We start from the raw sequence: 23,778 nt of genomic DNA, 5'->3' as shown, positions 1-23,778 counted from the left end.
GCCCCGGCCGGACCCCCGCCCGCCCGCCCGCCACCGCCGCCCGTGGGCGCCCCCAGGGCCCCGCGGCCCCCAGCCCCCGCCGCCCCGGCGCCGGCCCCTCTCACCCTTTCATTCTCTGCCCGGGGCCTGACGCGGGCCGGCGAATCCCCGGCCTCACGTAAGCGCGCTCGCCGCCCGCCCTGCCTGCGCGGCCCTGCCCGCCGCCCTACGGGAGCCCGGGGATGTGGGCCGGGCCTGGGGCCGCCTCTGCTTACCTTTCAGCTGCTTTTTTTTTTTTCTCCTTCCCCCCTTTTCCCTCGGCCGGGCTGACAGATCAGAGTGAGAGGCGCTGGCAATGGACTAGGAAGCTCGGCTGCCGCTGCTACTGCTCCCCCCTGGGCTCCGGCGAGAGCCTTTCCCTGTCAAGCAAGAGGGGTGAGGATCATATTTTTATTTTGGAAACTAAAAAGTGCTCCCAGGGTCGGTGATTATTAAGGGGAAATCCCTGAATATACTCTCCAGCCAAGAAGGCAGGGCTGCCGGGGCTGCACAGAAGAGGCAGCAGCCTCCTACAGCACCACTACAGGCACTGCGAGGACATAACACCAGAGAGCCGCTCCTCTGCCCTCCGAAACGACAACTTTCCTACCATCTTGGAGGCAGAGGAAAGGGGGGCCGGGGGGAAAAGTGCACCCGCTCCCGATAAAGTACAAATTTCGACTTCTCATCTCTGGAAAAAAGTCCACACCGGCCGTCTACACCGGCGCCTGGGGGAAAAGGCGGGGAAGAAACTGGGGGTGCTTGAGAAACGTTTTCATGTGCACCACGGGGCAAAATGTTTCTGCATCTTCTGATGGAGAGAAATCTTTACAAGACACAGGTTTTCCGGTGATTATTGTTTTCTCTTGTCTATTTAATTTTTTTTTCCGTGTCGGGGGCAGTGGTATTTTATTTTATTTTATTTTATCTTATTTTATCTTATTTTATTTTATTTCAGGCTAATCCTGATTTTTCTCCATTGCAGATCCAAGTTCTGGGGCTGGGGGTCTGTTTATAAATTTGTACTTCAAGAGACTTCATAGCCACTTTATCTTCATTTGTCTGTTTATATTTTTTTACATGTATTTGTACAGGTTGTCTTATATACAAAAATGTGTGTTATTTATTCCCCTCAAAACTGAGATTCCGAAAAGACAATTGTAAAGGGATGTCTTTTGTCTCCTTTTCTCAAAGCAATGTAAATAAAACCTATTGAGTGTCCAGAAAGACTGGACACAGCTGTTTATTTTTCACGGTGCAAATAAAGGCAGAGATCACTGAGAGGTTAAATACAACTTCAGGGTAACTGACCAGATTTCTGGAAATAATTCTGCTAGGCTCTCCTCAGGAAGAAAGGTTACTGTACAACTGGAAATAGATTTGAAAGCTTTAGATTTTCTTTAAGACTGCTTATTAAGAAACTGCTTATTATATCTAGATACTGGACTTTCTCATTGGATTCTTTAGATCTTTGGTGACTCGCACATGTTGCTGCCCACTTTTCTGTGTCACAGAATGGGAAAATGTGTGTTTTTGTTCGAGTTGCTGTGTTGTTAGTTTATAACTTCCAATGTGCTGCCGGCCTCTATAAATTACTTTTAATATATTGCAGTGGATGTCACAGGTCTACTTTTTTTAACGAGCAAAGCTTCGTAGGTAAGTGGGATCAAAGTTGCACAAAGCTGAGGTAGCACAGAGGTAAGAGAAGGGATCCGCCCCCTTGCAACAATTCCCACAGAACTCTTATTGGAGGAGAATAAATTCCAGAGATATTTTTCTATTTTTGCCAAGAAAGGGGAGCGTACCAAAAAATGACTAAAGGATCTTTTTGTGGGTTCTACTGGGAATGATGAATTGAATCTTACACTAAGTTATTTTTCTGACATATGTTTGCTAACCTAGTGGGAATGGATTTGTAATATTAGTGCCTCGAATCAGCAGAATATTTAATTTCTTTCATTTAAAATGTATTACAAAGCACTTAGAAATAACTGATGACTCCACTTAAAAATGTTTCTTCTTTTGAGCGTCCAAATTTAGAAATTCCCATAATGTTAAAGTGAGTTCAGATAATGCATATATCAAATACTTATTATTTTCATGTTTATCTTGATCATCTTTACCATCTTTATCATCTAAATTTGAATACAGTACCTGAATAGTCTGGGTTTTCTTTTGTAGGCTTTTTTTTTTTCCCTCCCGTTAGTAGAAAAATCAAAAGTTGTGGGGCCTGGGTGGCTCAGTTGGTTAGTGGCTGCCTTCGGCTCAGGTCATGATCCCGGGGTCTGGGATCTGCTTGATGTGGAACCTGCTTGGAGCCTCTTCTCCCTCTCCCTCTGCCACCTCCCCCTGCTTGTGCTCTCTCCCTTGCCCTCTTACTCTCAAATAAGAAAAATCTTAAAAAAAAAAAAAAAAAAAAAAGTAATTCAAGTAAAATTAACTGATTCTTATCTTGGAAACCTCACTGGGAAGTTGTATTTTATTTACAAGTTTTTAAAAAACATTTGGAGATCAAACGCATTGGTCATGACAAGGAAATTACTTCCCTTAATATGGAACCTTAGTGGACTTGAAAAACGGGTTTCAAACTTGTTCTTCTATATGATGTGACTTTATAGGTATGCTTTGCATTTTTGAAGAAATTAAGATGTGTTCACTTTAAGCTGACTGCACCCTTTTATGCAATCCCTCCTGTGTCCCACAAACTTATTTGCACGAAAAGGATATGGGATATGATGCATAATCTTAGTATTTCAGTGTCTTTATAAAACTTGACTTATACATGGCTATAATCCATGATGTTTATCCACCAGCTGCAGACTTGGGGAATTACAGCCTAACCGAGAAAGAAATCTCACTGCGTTTGCAATATTTGGTGAATTTGATTGGTCCGTGTTTCAGTTGCTCATTGAACTTGTTTTAGGAGGTATGTCTCCGTAATTCCTAGAAGCTGCAGGTAGTAACAAAACTACTGACCTAACTGGGACGCCTGGGTGGCTCAGTCAGTTAAGTGTCTGCCTTTGGCCCAGATCATGATCTCAGAGTCCTAGGATACAGCACCCCCCTCTTTAGACTTCCTGCTCTGCAGGGAGTCCGCTTCTCCCTCTCCCTTACCCCTCCCCCAGCTCATGCCCACACTCCTGCATGCTCTCTCTCAAATAAATAAGTAAAATCTTTTTTTTTTAATTTTATTTATTTATCAGAGAGAGGGAGAGAGCGAGCACAGGCAGGCAGAGAGGCTGCAGAGGCGGAGGGAGAAGCAGGCTCCCAGCCGAGCAAGGAGCCCGATGTGGGACTCGATCCCAGGACGCTGGGATCATGACCCGAGCCGAAGGCAGCTGCTTAACCAACTGAGACACCCAGGCGTCCCTAAATAAGTAAAATCTTAAAAACAAAACAAAACAAAAAAACTGGGCACCTGGGTGGCTCAGTAGGCTAAGCCTCTGCCTTCGACTCAGGCCATGATCTCAGGGTCCTGGGATGGGGCCCCACTTCAAGCTCTCTGCTCAGCAGGGAGCCTGCTCCCCCCCCCAACCTACCTTTCTGCCTATTTGTGATCTCTCTCTCTCTGTAAAATAAATAAAATCTTAAAAAAAAAAAAAACCTGCTGACATAATTAACCTTAAATAACCCTATTTTTGTGCGCCCCCCCCCCACAAAAAAATCCCAAAACTCAAATTTGGCTAATACTATTGAGCACAACTGCATTTTGGTAACCTTGCTGGACACTATGTATGTGCTCTCATGTAATACCCCCAAAAGCTCCAAACAGGGTTATTTCTCCTTCTTTGCTCTCCTCCTCCTCTTTGTCTTTTCTTCATTTAAATACAGTTGGGGGGCACCGGGGTGGTTCAGTGTTGTGTATCTGGAAATGCTAGATTCCTGCCCTATGCCCTCTGCCAAAAAACAAATTTTGAGTAGCCAGCAATCAGAACCCTCGTTAGTGACAATCAGGGGCCTATTTCACCTTCCTGAGGTCTAGTAACTAGGTCTATGTTATTGTGAGGAATGCAAGTTGTCAGCGAAATAGCACTGTGAATAAGAGAGGAAAAAATTGGGACGCCTGGGTGGCTCAGTTGGTTAAGCAGCTGCCTTTGACTCGGGTCATGATCCCAGCATCCTGGGATCGAGTCCCGTATCGGGCTCCTTGCTCAGCGGGGAGCCTGCTTCTCCCTCTGCTTCTGCCTGCCATTCTGTCTGCCTGTGCTCGATCTCTCCCCCTCTCTCCCTCTGGTAAATAAATAAAATCTTTAAAAAAAAAAAAGACAGGAAAAAATTAACAGTGTATGTTGTGAAGTACTAGCATAATTAGAAATGCTATCTATGGTTGTAAGGTTATGCTATTTTGTGTTTTTTTTAGATTTTATTTATTTGACAGACAGAGATCACAAGTAGACAGAGAGGCAGGCAGAGAGATAGGAAGGGAAGCAGGCTCCCTGCTGAGCAGAGAGCCTGATGCGGGGCTCGGGCTCGATCCCAGGACCCCGAGATCATGACCTGAGCCGAAGGCAGAGGCTTAGCCCACTGAGCCACCCAGGCGCCCCTATAAAGATCTAGTTAATGGACGACAGTGACCTACAGGCATGAATAAATGCCAGAGTCTGACCAAAATGATACTTGAAGCAGTAGTGTACTATTTATTCTGTTACTGTGCCTTCGTTTCACAAGCAGTTTGGCCTTTTGTTGAAATAGAAAATGTTTGACTTAATTTAATATTTTTCTGTATTAGAATCTTTAACTGATCTATTTAAGTATTAATTATTTTAACCTTGTAAAAATTAGCCACCTTATGATGAACACTTACTGTGAAGTCATTACGAAAATACCACCTATATCCTTAAAAGGTCTCGTCCATAGATTGTGTGGATTTAAAATGAAAGATTTATACATGTTTAATAATATTACATGTCTTTAAGCAATAAACCTATGCCTTTGTTGGCAAATGTTTGCTGACAGAATCAAGTGTTTTAAAAGACACTGACAGTAGACGTGGTTATACAAATTATACATGGGGTTTTTTTTTGCGGGGGGGGGGGGTGGGGATAAGGGCATGTATATAAACATTCTCTGATCATACATTTCCAAAGACAGATGCTAAAGTCATCAGGAGTCCCTAGCCAGTGTAAAAACTCCCAAGGGGGTAAAAAGGTAGAAGTAGGCTATGTGTACAGAGCCTAAAAGTTTTCAAAACCACACTATTATGATGGCCATAGACACAATTTTTTTTCACTTTAAGCATTTCTGTTTTGGAAACATTTGTTGGTGATGTTTCTATCTAAAACAAAGATCCGGTTTTATTGTGGTTACGGTGCCCTGCAAGAAAATGTTTCTGAGGCAAGCGTAGTTGGCAGACATCCAGGTCATGGTTTTAGATTATTTGAGTATGAAATTTCTGTAATATAGATTTAGCTGTAGTCAAAACACACACGATCAGGTCGTCTCCACGTTCTAACACCTAATCCAGGGGCACTGAGACCTGGGAATTCCTACCTGATGCCAAGACAGAAACCAAGAAAGTCTCCCCCTTGCCCCCCGACAAGTCCCAAAACATACCCCCTCTAGGAACCCACTGGTCACTGGCAGCACCAGGAACGGGATGTGTCCCTAGTGCCATCTAACTGCCTTATCACACTTTCGGCAGAAGAATGTAACCTCCTAGCCTAGGCTGTTGGCATTTTGGAGACGTTCTGTGGACTACCAACTCTAACCAAAGTTGTGTAAGTAATGATCAGTAAAAAAGAACACCCAAAAGCAGTATTAATGATTGGACTTGAGTACAATTATAAGTGATTATCAACCTTTTCTAGAATTAGTAATGAAAAACTGTTCCAAAAGTGCTGGTTAGTTAAAATATTGTAGTAAGAAGGAAAATCCATTGAGTCCTCAGAATAACAGGCAAAGGTCAACACAAAGATTACAGTGTTCATTTCTGCTACATTCCTGGTAAAGCTAGCTTTTGTAGACCCACTGGGAACTTAACCACTATTTCCATGGGAAAATAAATTCTAGGTTCCAAACAGCTAATGGACAGTGATGTTCTGGAACACGTTCATTAATAACTTTGAACTTCCTGTACTGTATGTGATGTCTTTGTCATATATTTGTTACAGACGGCCAGGGTTCAATAGTGAGGGTGGGAAAAAAGGGAACTTCTCTCATTCAGTTAAAGTAAGGAATTACAATTTTTTTTAATATTTTTAAAAAGATTTTATTTATTTCTTTGAGCTAGAGATCACGAGCAGGAGGGGAGGAGTAGAGGGAGAAGCAGACTCCCCAGTGAACAGGGAGTAGATGCGGGACTCCTCACAACCCGAGCCAAAACAACAGTCAGTCACTTCACACCTGCGCTGCCTCAAGCACCCCACTAAGGAGTTACTCTTAACACGATTCAAATAGCTTGATTCAAATTCGGGAGAGGAAGATTATCAAATTCTCAAGGGGTAAGGCCAGTTGTACACCAGGAGAAAAGGCCTCAGTAACCGAAATTATACTTTTTACCTTAACTGTATACATTGCTGTTTCTGTTCTATGCATGTCTGGGTGCTATATGAACTTACAAGTAGGTATTTACATTTTGCTTTATTTGTTTGTTTATTTATTTATTTATTGAGAGAGGAGGTCAGAGGGAGAAGCAGACTCCCCGTGGAGCTGGGAGCCTGATGTGGGACTTGATCCCAGGACTCTGGGTTCACAACCTGAGCCGAAGGCCGAGGCTTAACCTACTGAGCCACCCAGGTACCCCTGCATTTTGCTTTATTAAGAAAAACCAGAAAGAGAAAGAAATGAGGGGACAGAAGTCGGTAAGATTCTACTCAAAATGATCCAACCTCATCCTTCTGTTAGGCTGACACTGTTTTTTGCCCCACACAGCAAGTCATGGCCATTCTTGTCTGGATGCCCGCGTTCCCACTCTGCTTTGATGCCTGGCTCAGAATCGTGTCCCCAAAGCTTTCTGATGCCACCTGAGTCTACAGTGACCTTGTTGTTACTTTGTGCCTTGAGTTGTTTTCTAGGATTTGGGGGGTTTTGTTTGTTCATTGGTTTCCATGTGTGTCCTCTTGTGCAAAACAGCGTGAAGTGGTTAGGAGCCCGATCTCCTGTCAAGGCCATCTGGTTCAGGAACTTGGCTTTACCACTTTCCTTGGTAGTGTGATGCTGGGCTAGCTTTTAACCTCTCAGTTTCCTCATTTGTCAGAATGAGAATAATAATAGCACCTACGTTACTGTATTATGGTAAGGATTAAGTGGCACAGTGCGCGGAGGGCCCAAGGCAGGGTCTCCAGCCCTAGTAAGTGCTATGTAAAGTCAGCTGCCCTTTTTGGTTGCTTGCCAGTAAACACCTTACAGGCAGTATGGCTCAAGGTCAGGGAGTACTGTTTTGTTATTGTTTTGTTTTGAAACACTACCAAGACAGTGGGCTTAGCAGCACTCGTTACAAGTTGACCTCAACACAGGAAAAGATGAAAGGAGATTAAGATTGTGGCATACTCAATATCTACATTAAAACAGAAATAGTCCATTGATTTTTTTTTCCCAGATTCTTTTTTTTTTTTTTTTTTTTTTTTTTTTTAGGTAATCTCCATACCCATCGTGAAGCTTGAACTTACAACCCCAAGATCAAGAGTCTCGTGCTATACCAACTGAACCAAATGGCCCCTCCAGGTAGCTTTGAATACCCAGATAGTTGGCAGTCTACAACAAAGAATTTTAAGTTTAGCTGAGATCTTGGTGTCCCTCAGACTCAATCAAGGTGTTAAATATAAAATGGAGTACAGGAAAAGTACTCACACAATGCACGGCAGAGTACCGTGACCGGTTAAACCCTCTTCCATTAGCCATTCTTCAGAAGGAGAAATGCATCTAAGTATGAGGTATTGCAGAAAGATTGTTTTGACAAGAAAGCATTAAAAAATATGAAAAAAATATTTTTTAAGATTTATTTATTTTATTTGAGAGAGTGAGCTTGGGGGGCATGGGCAGAGGGAGAGAGAATCTTCAGCCGACTCCATGCTGAGCCTGGAGCCCAGCAGGATTCAGTCTCATAACCTAACGACCTAAGCTGAAACCAACAGTCGGATCCCCAACCGACTCCACCACCCAGATGCCCCCGATTATGAAATATCTTCAAAAAGGGCCATCCCATAAGGGAAGCAGTGGATGTTTGACACATGTAACATTTCCAACTAACTGCATTATCAGACAGCTATTAGTGAATTGTTTTAAAATGCAAATACAGGGGGTGCCCGGGTGGCTCAGTTGGTTAAGCAGCTGCCTTTGGCTCAGGTCATGATCCCAGGGTCCTGGGATCGAGCCCCACATCAGGCTCTCTGCTCAGCAGAGGGCCTGCGTCTCTCTCTCCCTCTGCTGCTCTTTTTACTTGTGCTCTCTATTCTCTGTCAAATAAATAAAATCTTTTTTAAAAAATTCAAATACAGGGTCGCCTGGGTGGCTCAGCGGTTTGGGCTGCTGCCTTCGGCTCGGGTCATGATCTCAGGGTCCTGGGATCGAGCCCCGCATCGGGCTCCCTGCTCCACAGGAAGCCTGCTTCCCTCTCTCTCTCTCTCTCTGCCTGCCTCTCTGCCTACTTGTGATCTCTGTCAAATAAATAAATAAAATCTTAAAAAAAAAAAATTCAAATACAGTGTTAGGTTGAAGTGTGGGGTTTAGAAAACCATGTGTGGGGCGCCTGGGTGGCTCAGTGGGTTAAGCCGCTGCCTTCGGCTCAGGTCATGATCTCAGGGTCCTGGGATCGAGTCCCGCATCGGGCTCTCTGCTCAGCAGGGAGCCTGCTTCCCTCTCTCTCTCTCTGCCTGCCTCTCCATCTACTTGTGATTTCTCTCTGTCAAATAAATAAATAAAATCTTTAAAAAAAAAAAAAGAAAACCATGTGTGAATCCCATAGCTAATATTTGTTTAGTAGCTATAGAAGTGGGCAAGTTCCCTAGACTGTAAAGCCTCAGTTTCCTCATTCTTAAGGCGACTGCCTGAGTAAGATAATTTCTCGGACCATATGTAGTATACTGTCTGACACTTAACAGCCATTCCATAACTGAACATTTCTGTTTCTTTTCTCTGAATTCACAGAAACTGACTTTAATCAAAGTAGGACTTTAATTAGAAAACTGAGAAGAGGCCTTACTCTAGAATGGATTTCCAAAGTATTGAAGAACAAATAACAAATTAGTTAAAACCCTATTTACATACTTATTATTTTCTTGGAAGATTTGTGTGAGATTTCTCTGTGATTGAAGAGTACTTGAGTAAATGAAAGTTTAATTTTTATACTATATATTTTTCCTCTAAGACAGCCTTAACCAACACAGAGCCACAAGCATGTGGTCACATGCTATGTGCCCAGACTCCTAGCACTTGGCTCTAACGGAAAATGATCACAGGGGTTTTCTTGTACAGGATGCTAGCTGATACCCTGCCCGGAGAACTGACCTCAGCTCTGTGGCATATATTGTGTTTGAAACAGGGAACTTAAGAAATCAACTCAGCAGCTAATCACCTACTAAAAAGAACAGAATGCTATAGCATAGAAAATATCCAGAGTCATTGTGGTCAAAGTTTATTTCATGAAACAGTTCTCTTCAGTTACAAACACATGTATGTGCCTTTATGGCGGATTGGGACAAAAGTTTGAAGATCTCCCGGTATATCTTATCAGGCTGAAATTTGTAGGATCCTGCAGTGGTTAAGGAGCGAACCAGACAGGCCTTGTTCTCTCATTGGCTTTACAGTTGAGGTATAGGATAAAGGTCTGAACTGGCCTGGTGGAAGACGTAGGGAGAGGTGGAGCCCAAGACCTTGAGACCACTGGGCTTAAAAATGTTAAGTTTCTTATTTTTTTCTCAACTGCTGGCCGAACTAAACGTGTTGAGGGCAAGTCTGGCTGGTGAGAACCCGTGACGCTGGATATGTTATCTCATGAAAACGCAGGTTGTCTGTGCAAGTTTACCTTGTCATACCTCAAAGGCGTGAAGAGGCCATTGTGTGGTCAAAGAATGAAAGAAAACCAGGAAACCGTAGGACTTCTGTGCTGGGAAAATAAACTGAACAGGGTTGTGATTAAAGTCAATGAAGGAAGTAGATCAGCTGAACATTAAATTGTTTACCTGTAAGTCAAAGACACTAAAATCTCAGGTGAGGTATTCAAGACTAAAGGAAGTATTTTTTCACAGCAGTAAGATCTGACTGGGTAAAACTTAATTCAAAAGCTGAAATTTGTGGGGCACCTGGCTGGCTCGGTAAGTAGAGCAGGCGACTCTTGATCTTAGTGTCGGGAGTTCAAGCCCGACCTTGGATGTACAGGTTGTACTTGGATGTACTTTGAAATAAAATCTTTAAAAGAAAGAAAAAAGATGGAATTTATTGCAAAAATTAACTTGTAACAGTTGAAAATAGGAGACTCAGCCCAAATTGCTTAGCCTTCCTTCAGTCAGTTGAATGCTTGCTGGGCATGGCATTCAGGCTCTGTGGGGGAATAAAATAGGGCACCCAGCTGGGCACAAGGAGCTTAGAGGCTAGGTGCAAGGTAAGTAAGGTTGGGGAAACCCTGGGGAACAAGCAGGGGCTCATAGTAGGGAACCAAAGGGGCAGAGCAAGGAGTTACGCTGCTTTGGGTTGTTGTCGAGACCCGCCTGGGTCACTGAGTGACCCTGGGCTCCTCTCGGAGCCTCTTTCGTTCCTTCTGAAAACTGGTGAGAGTGCTTGTGTGGAGTCAAGAAGGTATGTGGGAATCTCTAGCAGTCCTGGCACGAAGAAGATCCTAGATCAGTGTTTGCTGAATCTAAACGGAGGTTTTTACTTACCTGGGGCAGAGGAAGTGGCATGAAGTAAAGCAGAAGTATGTCTTTCTCTGTAGAATGACAGCGTATGTGCTGGAAAATAGTGGAAGATAAAGAAGTAGGGTAGGGCCAATTAAGAGAACTTTCAAAGCCAAGCTGAAAAGTTTGAGCAGATACAACAGACAATAACCACTATTTATACTTAAGCAAAAAAAGATTTGCTATGTAATTATTCAAGGAGTACCTATGAATCACTTATAGAGTGCTAGGCCCTGCGGTTAGGATACTGGGGAAACAGTAACCCCTGCCCTCAAGTGGCTTCCGTCTGGCAAGGGAGAGAAGAATTACTGTTTTAGAGATGTTTTATTTTATACAGATCCCACTTTAAAAAATAAAAATTCTGTGGCACCTGGGTGGCTCAAGCCCTATATTGGGCTGGGCATAGAGCCTACTTAAGAGATATATATATAAATATGTATATCTATATATATATTCCATACATATATATTCCATAAAAGCTAGGGGCTTTTTCCTTTTTAAAAAATGTTTTTAATTTTAATTTTTTTTTTTAACTAGGTTCCAGGGGCACCTGGGTGGCTCAGTGGGTTAAACTAGGTTCCGTACCCAGCATGGGGCTTGACCTCATGACGTCGAGATCAAGAGTCCGATGCTTTACCAACTGAGCCAGCCAGCCAGGCACCCTTCTTTTTCTTTTTCTTTCTTTCTTTTTTTTTTTTTTTTTAAGATATTTTATTCACTAAGCATCTAGAATAGTACTTGCCGCAAAATCTGCACCGTATTTGTTAAATTAATGAATATTTAAGATTTTGAATTCTTAACCAGTTTAATGTCTTTGAGATGATTTTATAATTAGGATAGGGCTATTTGGGGCACCTGGGTGGCTCAGTCCATAAAGCATCTGCCTTCAGCTCAGGTCATGATTTCAGGGTCCCAGAATCAAGCCCTGCTTCGGGCTCTCCACTCAGCGGCAAGTCTGTTTCTCCCTCTTCCTCTGTGATCTCTCTGGCTTTCATTGTCTCTCAGATAAATAAAATCTTAAAAACCAAAAAAAAAAAAGATATGACTATTCTATAGGTTAAATGAGAAGCGTTCCGAGGAAGCAAATTTGGACTTTCTGTCAATCTCACTGAGAGTCTAAGGTGATTAGTAAAATAATACATGTACAATTCTAACCATGCTAGTCCCTTAAGCATTATATTCCAACTGTCCATATTATAGTCTCACTAAAACATCCGGGAGCAGTGCTTTTTCTATTGGCTATTTCTGTGGTACATTCTTTATTACTAAGACCACTTAAAGTGTATGCACACTCTATTTTTAAATGACTAATGTCACTTAATATTGAAAACTCTACAGGTTAAAAAGCAAAAAATACAATACAAGAGAATAGCCTGAGGTAAAAGCAAACATACAAGAGGAGAGAAATATGGTTTTCATTATAGACTTTTGTGTGGAAACTCTGTGGCATATTTGAGGAAATATCTTTAAGTAGTCCCTCCCCCCATTATGTAGGATATGATCAATTATACCATCTGCTCCTCTAGGTAACTTGGCAGCTGTTAATTGACTAACATTATTCCCTGAGTTTTGCTGTAGCCATGGATGGTTCTAGAACATAAAAACAAGAGATTTGTAAGAATGGCTTTTGTGGCGTGGGGGGTGAGGGGGATGGGTGAAATACGTGATGGGGATAAAGGAGTGCACCTGTTGCAATGAGTGCCGGGCGATGTACGGAAGTGATGAATCACTACATTGTACACCTGAAACTAATATTACACTGTATGTTAACTGGAATTAAAATAAAAACTTCAAAAATAAATAAGTAAATGGGAAGAAAAAAGAATAAATATTGACTAACTGGGAAGAACAAAGTAAATATGTACGTAGTCATAAATCATTTTTGTTTTCCCAGAGGTTTTATGATGTTCTATATATCTGAATGTTTACATGTATTAATGTATACAGCAGAAGCAATTAAGTAATTTAATACCAACAGAATTTATACTTCAAATGGCGAAAGAATGGATCATCTCAGTTTGTGGTGAGATACCCAGATGCTTCCTGTTACTCTGTCCAGAACGATGTTAACATTAACCTCAGAGGAGGCCGTTAAGCCAGTCTTGAGCTAGACATGGCAAGCATCATGTTTCTGTCTGTGGAGGAAGGAGGCAAGAATCGTGTGACCTAAAATGTATGAGCAGCAAAGTCAGCGTAGGTTATACAATAATCACTGATGATGTGATAAACTATCATTCAGTCCCTGCGGTCTATGTCCATTTCTCTCAAATAAAGCTAACGAGCAATTACAAGGACAGAGACTCCCGATACCATTCTTAGAACGTTCATGCAGAGACCCCGCAGGCCATTTGTCCGTTTCTTCTTCTTCTATTGGAAGAGGATTTCTATCTTTTCTGAATCAAACTCTTTGAATGGTGTGTTACTGAATTCTTTTTTGCTCCCCTCTCTTTAACCTGACTGGAGTTCAGAAAATTTCTAAAATGTTCATTCTTTTAAACTACAAAAGGGGCTTTTGTGTTATTTGTTGGTTATGCCAACTCCTTAATTCGAAGTAAAAGAAAAAAAGCAAACAGCAAAGCAGCAACCACAAAAAGCCTCCACAATGTACTAAGTTGTCCAGATTTTCATTTTTGGATTATATCCATTAATAGTATTTGGTTTCGGGGAGCCTGGGTGGCTCAGTTGGCTAAGGGTCTAACTCTTGATTTTGGTTCAGGTCATGATCTCAGGGTGGCGAGATGGAACCCCACTTCTGGCTCTGTGCTGGGCATGGAGCCTGCCTAAGATTCTCTTCCTCTCCCTCTCCCTCTGCCTCTCTCCCCATGAACTCCTGTGCAGGCACCCTCTCTCTCCCTTAAAAAAAAAAAAAAATAGTATTTGCTTTCATTAATCTGTAACACTGCATCAAAATCATTACAATACTAAACATACTGAGTCTTCCAAAACACACCAACTCTTCCAAAATTGAGCTATCTTAAAATAAAATGTGCTTTTCATGTTACCCAACAATTAGAAAAACCAAGTCCTAGGCAAGTAAATTGCTTATAGTTACATAGACTAACCCAATTCTACAGGGAAATAGCTCCAGGTGTTTTGTCATATTTTTGTTGTTGTTGTTAACTATGGACTTTTTAGGTTTTATCGGTTTACCACTAATGTCCTTTTTCCACTCCAGACACTCAGTCTTTTCTTCTCTTTATGACCTCAACCTTTTAAAAGAGTACTGGTCAGTCATTTTGTAGAGTATCTCCCAATTTGGGTTTCATTTGGGTTTTCTCATGATTAGATGAGGTAATGTAGTTTTGGCAAGAAAATCTCAGACACAATGTGTCCTTTTCAGAGCATCCTATCAGGGCATGATGTTGAGATGTGTTATGGCTAGTTGTATAATTTTCTTCCGCCACTGGAGTAAATCACCCTAGACCCATTTATTATTTTTCCATTTCTAGAGGTGAGAAGTCCAGGCAAAGGGCGGCTGGGCTTTCTGCTCAGGGTCTCCCAAGGGTGAAATCAGGGTGTTGGCTGGGCTGCATTCAGATTTGGATCTTGTAGTTCTCTTGTTGGTTCACTTGGGCTGTTGGCAAAATTCAGTTTCTTGGTTATAGGACAGAACTGTTTCCTGACTGTCTGGCAGCCAGGGATCACACTCATCTCCTACAGGTTCCTCTCCAGTTCTAACTGATGGCACTTCCATCTATAAGGGCAGGTAAACCTCCTAGAGAGTCCCTCTCATACCTCGAGTCTCTGATCTCCAGGCCCAGGTGTAAAAGGCCCTTATGGGACATCGGGGTGGCCTAGTCAGGTAAGCATCTGCCTTCAGTTCAGGTCATGATCCCAGGGTCCTGGGATTGAGTCTCACATTAGGCTCCCTGCTCAGCAGAAGCCTGCGCAGGGAGCTTGCTTCTCCCTCTCCCTGCTGCTCCCCCTGTCTGTGCTCTCCCTCTCTCTGTCAAATAAATAAAATCTTAAAATAAAACAAAAAAAACAAAGGTAAGGAGGATGGAAGGAGTGAACAGAAATCTTAGAATTTTGCTTGCCACACTAGTGATTATTAATCTTGATTACTTGGTTGAGCTGATGTCTTCAGGGTTTCTCCACGGCAGAGTTACTCTATTTCCACTTAAATTGCGAAGTATCCTGGGAGACATACTTTGAACTATGCAAATAGTCTGCTTCTCCTCCAACTTTCCCATTTTAATTTTTTAAACAGTTTTATTTATTTGTTTGTTTATTTATTGACGACAGTGAGCACGAGTGGTGGGGAGGGGTAGAGGGAGAGGAAGAAGCAGACTCCCCGCTGAGCAGGGAGCCAGACTGGGGCTCGATCCCAGGACCCTGAGATCATGACCTGAGCTAAAGGCAGGCATTTTACCGACTGAACCACCCAGGCACCCCTTTCCCATATTGATTTTAACATTCTTCAGTGGAATCGTCCATTCTCCTCCGTGTATGTATATATTTATGTATTAATTTATTTCTTCGTGGCCTCATGAGAATACATATTTTATTTGAGGGGTTATAATCCATCATTATTTTGTTGTTCAACTTGTTCCAGCTTTAGCCATTGGTAGCCTTTTCAGATTAGTGTCTGTGCCCTTTTGACATGCCCCCCCAACCCTTGAGCACTTAACTTCTTCACTTTCTAATACCAAAAGAAGCTGTGGATTCATCTTATCTTTTTTTCCTGCCCCAAACCCAAATAAATCGCTTTTCCAAGGATAACTCCAGTTGTAATCCAAGAGAAGTAGAGGTAAAGTTGCATTCGTATTGACTTCAGATTAGGGCCTCCATAGGTTTGGTGCAGATTAATGAATGTATTAATCGAAATTTGCTTCCAAACAAAGTACTACAAATTTAGTGACTCAACACAGTTCATTATGTTACTACAGCTCTGCAGGTCAGAAGTCCGAAAGGGGTTTTACTGGGCTGAAATTAAGCCATCAGCAGGGTTGCATTCGTCTGGAGGCTCCAGGGGATAAATTTCCCTTGTCTTTTCCAGCTTCTAGAAGCTACTACCTGTGTACCTTGACTTGCGCTGATCCCTCCTACATCTTTAAAACCAGCGGGCGCAGTGTCTCCTAATCTCCTCTGACTCTGGTCCTCCCGCCTCGCTCTTATTAGGACACTGCTGATTACATTGTCCCCACCCAGATAATCCAGAATAATCTCCCCAACTCAAGATCCTTAACTTAATCCTATCTACAAAATCTGTTTTGCCATGTTGGGTAATGTGTTCAGGGAATTAAGACATGGACATATTCGGGGGCTACTATGTGGTCTACCACATGAATATATTTAGACAATATATACGGATTAGTGGGACAACCAGTCCACATTAATCAGGCAAAAGGGGGAAAAAAAAAAGCATACAAACACACACACACATTTTTTTTTTAAGAGAGGGAGAGAGAGAGAATCTCAATCAAGCTCCATACCCAGGGCGGAACCAACACCCCAGGTATCCAGCACGGGGCTTGATCTCACAACCCCGAGACCATGACCTGAGCTGAAATCAAGAGTCAGACGCTTAACTGACTGAGCCACCCAGGAGCCCCAAGGGAAATATCTTTTATTTTTCTAAATTTTTTTTAAGATTTATTTACTGGACAGAGAGAGACCACAAGTAGGCAGAGAGGCCAGCGGGGCGGGGGTGAGGGGGGCGGAACAGGCTCCCTGTGGAGCAGAGAGCCTGATGCGGGGCTCGATCTCAGGACCCTGAGATCATGACCTGAGCCAAAGGCAGAAGCTTTAACCCACTGAGTCACCCAGGCGCCCTGGGAAATAGCTTTTTTTTTTTTTTTTTTGCCCATATGTTAATAATGATTTTATTTAACTTGTTATTAATGAGGGAACTTAGTAGGGTTTTTTTTTTTTATTTTTTATAAACATATGATGTATTATTAGCCCCAGGGGTACAGGTCTGTGAATCGCCAGGTTTACACACTTCACAGCACTCACCATAGCACATACCCTCCCCAATGTCCATAACCCCACCCCCTCTCCCTACCTCCCCTTCCCCTCCCCGCCCCAACCCTCAGTTTGTTTTGTGAGATTAAGAGTCTCTTATGGTTTGTCTCTTTTTTTATCCCAGGGAAATATCTTTTTAATACCAGGTCCCTTTTTACTTTTTCTTCATAGCGCAGTAAGTCACCTTTTTATTATTTTATTTTAAGATTTTATTTATTTACTTGACAGAGAGAGACACAGTGAGAGGGAACACAAGCAGGGGGAACAGGAGAGGGAGAAGCAGGCCTCCCGCTGAGCAGAGAGCTGTATGCAGGGCTCCATCCCAGAACCCCTGGGATCCTGACTGGAGCTAAAGGCAGATGCTTAATGACCCAGCCACCCAGGTGCCCCAGTAAGTCACCTTTTTAAAAATTGTAGTATGTTTGCAAATTTGTCTAACTCCTTCATAAAAATAAATGTCAGCAGGGACGCCTGGGTGGCTCAGTTGGTTAAGCGGCTGCCTTCGGCTCAGGTCATGATCCCAGCGTCCTGGGATCGAGTCCCACATCGGGCTCCTTGCTCAGTGGGGAGCCTGCTTCTCCCTCTGCCTGCCATTCTGTCTGCCTGTGCTCACTCTCTCCCCCCCTCTCTCTCTCTGATAAATAAATAAAAATTTTTTAAAAAAAAAAATAAATAAATGTCAGCAATCTTCCATTGGTAGGACATTGGTTTTGATTTGTCCTCCAGCAGGAGTGAAGAACTCCTGCTGATCTATCTGTCCTGTGGATCTATCTGTCTGTCCACCTCCTTCCTTTGTCACCAAGAGCGCAGAATTTTACAGGATCATACCCAGTTGTACAAGCAGTGATTATAATTTCCCGTGACACATTACTCTACGGACCAAAGAGCTCAGTTTATATAAACTGTAGGTACTTTGCTGGTTGGGAATTACTTTGCTGGAGCTAAATGAAAAAAATTAAATATTCCTCTTCATACTCTCAGCTGTATCTGTGAATTTACTTTTTATTCATTTATTTATTGAGCAAATGTTTGAATACCTAACTGTGCAAGATACTGCAATAGATATTGTTGATGACTGTTACTGGGCTTGAAATAAATTAGGATTCAAAAGAGGGTTTTTGTTTTTGTTTGGTTTTTTTTTTTTTTTGGACATTGCTTTTAGTAGCTAAACCTCAGGGAGTACTTCGAGTATCTAATACTTATAAACTTATTTTCTCTCTGAAAGCATATTTCTTTTTTTTTTTCTTTTTTTTTTCAAGGATTTTTTTTTTATGATTATTTATTTATTTGACAGAGATCACAAGTAGGCAGAGAGGCAGGCAGAGAGAGAGGGAAAGCAGGCCCCCCACCGCGCAGAGAGACCAATGCAGGGCTGGATCACGGGGCTCGATCCCGGGGCTCCGGGATCATGACCCGAGCCTAAGGCAGAGGCTTTAACCCACTGAGCCACCCAGGCGCCCCCTGGAAGCATATTTCTAAAGCCAAGCTTTTCCCATTCTTAATATTTTCAAGTGACTAGAAATAAAATTTTTGATGTACAATATGATGTGGAAAAAGCCATAATGCTTTCTATTGTAGTACTAAACTGTAGATTGGTTGCATACAAAATCACAGGTTTCTGGGTACACATTTTATTTTATTTTTTTTTTAAGATTTTATTTATTTATTTGTCATAGAGAGAGAAGCGAGAGCAAGCACAGGCAGACAGAGTGGCAGGCAGAGGGAGAAGGAGAAGCAGGCTCCCTGCCAAGCAAGGAGCCTGATGTGGGACTCGATCCCAGGACGCTGGGATCATGACCTGAGCCGAAGGCAGCCGCTTAACCAACTGAGCCACCCAGGCGTCCCCACATTTTATTTTTAAGTCATCTCTACACCCAGTGTGGGGCTTAAACTCACAACTTCAGGATCAAGTTGGATGCTCTATGAACTGAGCCAGCCAGGCAGCCCAGGGTATACATTTTCTCTCTTTCTTTTTAAAGGTGGAAATAACAATAACTAACACTTACTGAGCACTTTATTCATGCTTAGTGCTTTACACATGCTATTAGTTAACTCTGTGAGGCAAGTGTTACTATTCTCCCCATTTCATTTTTTTTTTTTATGTTGTTTTGTTTTTGTTTTTTAATAAACATATAATGTATTTTTATCCCCAGGGGTACAGGTCTGTGAATCGCCAGGTTTACATACTTCACAGCACTGGCCATAGCACATACCCTCCCCAATGTCCATAACCCCACCCCCCTCTCCCAACCCCCCTCCCCCCAGCAACCCTCAGTTTGTTTTGTGAGATTAAGAGTCACTTATGGTTTGTCTCCCTCCCAATCCCATCTTGTTTCATTGATTTTTCTCCTGCCCCCCCTATCCCCCCATGATGCATCTCCACCTCCTCATATCAGGGAGATCATATGATAATTGTCTTTCTCTGATGGACTTATTTCACTAAGCATGATACGCTCTAGTTCCATCCATGTCGTCGCAATTGGCAAGATTTCATTTCTTTTGATGGCTGCATATTATCCCCATTTCAACTGATAATAATTATAGAGATGACACAGCTGGTAGGTGGTAGAGTCAGGATTTAAATCTGGGGAATTGATTCCAGAACTTTCTCCCTTAACACACAAAGCAGCGTGTACATTGTCACATGGTGTTGTCACTCAGTAAATAGTGTTGGATATAATGATTGCCCCAATCCTTCTCATAGCTTGATCATTTTTCCCAAATTTGGAATATAGTTAAAAAATTATAATCTCGGGGCGCCTGGATGGCTCAGTGGGTTAAAGCCTTTGCCTTCAGCTCAGGTCATGTTCCCAGGGTCCTGGGATCAAGCCCTGCATTAGGCTCTCTGCTCAGCTGGGAGCCTACTTCCCTTCCTCTCTCTCTGCCTATCTCTCTGCCTGTTTGTGATCTCTGTCTGTCAAATAAATAAATAAAATCTTTTAAAAAATTATTATGTCAATGGATTGTAATACGCACAGTGAACAGAACTTTTAGGAACAGCCTCAATGGTGCAAAGACAGTAAATCAAAGTCCTGTTGGGTGCACATACATTAACTAGAACCTGGGATCTCGCCAGCTTAAGTTCATCACTGAGTTCATTGTCTCTTTTATGGCATGACTCAGAAACAGTGTATCTCCCAGCCCGGTTGCTCAGAGTCAAGTAGAACTATATACTAGTATCTGGCGATTGCCCCTTGCCACTGGCGATTACTTTCCCGTAACTGAGGAGGACTGCTGTCGATTTAAGTATTTGTTAGGATTTGAATGTTTGTGCCCCTTCAAAATTCATATGTTGACATCCTCACACCCAATGTGATGATTCTAGGAGGTAGGGCCTTTGGGAGGTGCTTTCTAGGAGGATGGGGCTTTTCATGAATGGGATGAATGCTTCTGTGACAGCAAGAGACAGCAGTGTGCAACCTAGAAAGGGCCTTCACCAGACCTGACCACGCTGGCACCCTGACCGTAGATTTCCAGGCTCTGAAGCTGTCAAAAACAAATTCATTTATTAGCTCCCCAGTCTGTGGTATTTTGTGATAGCAACCCAAATGGACGGAAACAGCATTATTTCTCCAGTTCTTGGAAGAATCCTGAAAGGAAACTCTTCACTAAGTAAATTTCGGCTGTTGACAAATTCTTAAAAATATATACTATTCATACCTAATCAGTAGGAATGTTTTTGGGGCACCTGGATAGCTCAGTCTTTAAGCCTGCCTTTGGCTTGGGTCGTGATCCCAGCGTCCTGGGATCGAGTCCCGCACTGGGCTCGCTGCTCAGTGAGAGGCCTACTTCTCCTTCTCCCACTGCCCCTGCTTGTGTTCCCTCTCTTGCTGTGTCTCTCTCTGTCAAATTAATAAATAAAATATTTTAAATTAAAAAAAGGATGGGGCGCCTGGGTGGCTCAGTGGGTTAAAGCCTCTGCTTTCGGCTCGGGTCATGATCCCAGGGTCTTGGGATCGAGACCCGCGTCGGGCTCTCTACTTGGTGGGGAGCCTGCTTCCTCCTCTCTCTCTCTCTCTCTCTGCCTGCTTTTCTGCCTACCTGTGATCTCTGTCTGTCAAATAAATAAATATTTTTTTTTAAAAAGAATGTTTTTCACGTTTATGTTATTTGTACATTTGACTGTGTACATGTGTCATTCACAGAAATGTGTAGTTATTCTATTCCAGGACACCCAAGAATAAAACATATGCATATATTTTTTAATATTTTATTTATTTGCCAGAGAGAGGGAGTTCCCACAAGCAGGGGAGCAGCAGGCAGAGGGAGAAGCAGGCTCCCCACTGAGCAGGGAGCCTGATGTGAGGCTTGATCCTGACTCTGGGATCATGGCCTGAGCCAAAGGCAGGCGCTTAATGACCAAGCCACCCAGGTGCCCAAGACTCAAATATTTTCATGTTGAAATTTGTAGATATTTCTCAATCAAGTTTACAAAACATATAAATCTAGGGGCACCTGTCTGGCTGACTCAGTAGAGCATGTGACTCTAGATCTCAGGGTCATGAGTTTGAGTCCCATTTGGGTGTAGAGATTACTTAAAAAAAAACAACATCAAGGGGGAAAAATAAATAAATAAATATATATATATATATATATATATATTTTATATATATATATTGAGAAAAATGGATTTAATTTATATCCACATTTGTGCAAGTCTGAAATATAGTTATATTCAACAAGAAGGAACATTATTCAAGATAATTGAAAGTTTTAGGGGCACCTGGGTGGCTCAGTGGATTAAAGCCTCTGCCTTCGGCTCAGATCATGATCCCAGGGTCCTGGGATCAAGCCCCACATCGGGCTCTCTGCTCAGCAGGGAGCCTGCTTCCCTCCTCTCCTTCTGCCTGCCTCTCTGCCTACTTGTGGTCTCTGTCTGTCAAATAAGTAAATAAAATCTTTAAAAAAAAAAAGATAATTGAAAGTTTTAGAAGATGAAATTTATGAAATGTGACTTATATAGTCCGATAAAATGTACATAGTCTAAAATATAATTTGGAAGTTTTTGTCAGCAAATATATGACTACATGACTAATTTCTACTAAACTGCTAATCACTTGGAAGTGATTCAGAAATACCAATGTCTATCAATAATTTTAAAGAAATAGAAGATAGTATCTGAAAGGACCAATAAATTATACAGCATTAGGGCTACTAATCAATAAGTGGATTATTTTCTACATTTCTGTATTTTCCAAATTAGTAGAGAGGCAGTTACTCAGCATATGACAAACTAGATAACTTCAGACTCTGCTCTGCATGACTTGCTTATTAGTTTAACCAAGATCAAATTTTAAGACCTTAAGCCATGTTATGAACATAGTTCTAAAGAAGACATAGATATTCATTATTTAGGGGAAAGACAAAGTGCAAAAAATTATCTTTCTCTGGGGGGGCGTCTGGGTGGCTCAGTCGGTTCAGCGTCTGCCTTCAGCTTGGGTCATGATCCCAGGATCCTGGGGTAGAGTCCTTTGGCTCCTATCCTGCAAGGAATCTGCTTCTCCCTCTGCCTCTGCACCTGTCCCTGCTCATGCTTGCTTTCTCTCTCTCTCTCTCCCTCTCTCTCAAATAAATAAATACAACCTTTAATTTAAAAAAAAAGAATTAGCTAGATTCAAATCCTATCTCCACAATTTACTCGCTGTGTGATCCTAAAGAAATTACCCCATTGTGCTTTTGGTCTGCCCATCTGTAATGTGGAGCTAATAACGGAATTTATTTCACTGGGCTGTGATACTTAGAACTGCACCTAATCCATGGTGTAGGCTCAGTATATTTTAGTTATCGTTATTGGTAGGGGATTGGGATACATTTTGGCAGAGGTGCACAGTGGAACACTAGGTAACTATTTTAAACAGAGCACTCTGTGTACTCTACTTAACCAGAAAGCAATCTCTGCCAACTCAGTGTCTCCTTCCCTCGGGCACCCAAGACAAAATTTGGCTAAACTTAACTTGGCTAAACTTGGTGCATATATATTGAAAAAGAGCAAATTCTCTGAATTCTGGTAGAAAACGCGTTTAAGGGTCTTGGGGAAGGAAGGTAAAAGGCTTTGGAGCATCTGGAGTGCGAGAGTGGAGGAGGATAGCCAACACTTCTGATGTATTAGCTTTGTGAGTGCGTTCAGGGAAGGAACGATGGCCCCAATGGGGAACAGATCTGGTATCTTTTTGGTTACTAACTGCATCCATGTGCTTTCCTGCATCACACAGACAATAATTTCTCAACCATTTATTGTGTGTAATCCTGCTGAGTCAGAGAGTGAGTCAATGCAGCTCTCTGGGAGAGAGGTACTCCCACAGGGACAGGAATGACCTCTTCTGGGCAAATGGGCCAATCTAGGAAAACCTTGCCCAGTGTCCTAATCATAGTATCTTGGAGCCCGGAAAAAAATTACTTGTTATTCCCAAGGATGAGCAGTTGACTTGATCTACTCAACCTTGAGTATCAGAAATAATAACTTGAGTTAACATCAGAATGTTCAAATATATAGAGCATGGGGCACCGGGGTGGCTCAGTCTCCACTCGGGTCATGAATCCAGCCAGGGTCCTGGGATGGAGCCCCACATCAGGCTCCCTGCTTGGTGGGGAACCTGCCTCTCCCTCTCCCTCTGCAGCTCCCCTGTTTATGTTCTCTTTCGCAAATAAATAAAATCTTAAAATATATAGAGAGGTAGAGCAGGTTGGGTACTGCCCCGGGAATAAATTGAATCGGCATAGCCCTTGCCTAGTAGCCTTAATCATAAAGCTACTAAGGATATTAGGAGGTGGCTGTTAAAAGCATACAAGCTCCTAATAATCTCTTTGGTGGTTCACCTAGCAGAAAGGTTCCTACCGTCTTAGAGTGTTTTTCATTTTCCTTCTTAAAACTGCTTTTCTTGTACAGGGACTTAATGAATTAAACCATAAAATATGAATGGAAGAACAAATTCCAATCAGAACGTTCACAGTGGAATAAGGTATG

The 23,778-nt window shown here is 42.3% G+C and overlaps 1 protein-coding gene and 1 long non-coding RNA gene across 10 annotated transcripts in view; one reads left to right on the top strand and one right to left on the bottom strand.

Annotated features, from left to right (window-relative positions):
* INO80D (INO80 complex subunit D) overlaps positions 1-638 on the bottom strand; it is a 69,094-nt gene extending 68,456 nt beyond the window's left edge. For 4 of the 8 annotated variants that reach the window (XM_082689123.1, XM_082689133.1, XM_082689129.1 and 1 more), the window contains exon 1: positions 105-313. Coding sequence is in view for 1 of the 8 variants with exons in the window: in XM_082689131.1 (XP_082545257.1) it covers positions 105-112 (8 nt within the window). In the remaining 7 variants the exon portion in view is untranslated. Of the gene's footprint in view, positions 1-104 lie in introns of all 8 variants that reach the window. The other 4 variants (XM_082689126.1, XM_082689125.1, XM_082689124.1 and 1 more) reach the window with 3 other exon arrangements.
* On the top strand, positions 9-23,778 carry LOC309843584. Of its 2 annotated transcripts, XR_014300227.1 has the most exons (4): positions 20-157; positions 313-867; positions 7,591-7,680; positions 23,701-23,778. It is a non-coding gene; the product is annotated as an uncharacterized lncRNA (long non-coding RNA). The 2 variants fall into 2 exon arrangements; XR_014300228.1 differs by lacking the exon at positions 23,701-23,778 and having other exon boundaries at positions 9-157; positions 7,591-8,603.

Source organism: Mustela nivalis, assembly GCF_964662115.1.
Source record: "Mustela nivalis genome assembly, chromosome: 11".
Classification (NCBI taxonomy): domain Eukaryota; kingdom Metazoa; phylum Chordata; class Mammalia; order Carnivora; family Mustelidae; genus Mustela; species Mustela nivalis.
Note: the sequence above shows the minus strand (reverse complement) of the source record. Positions and strands in the feature narration are given on the sequence as shown.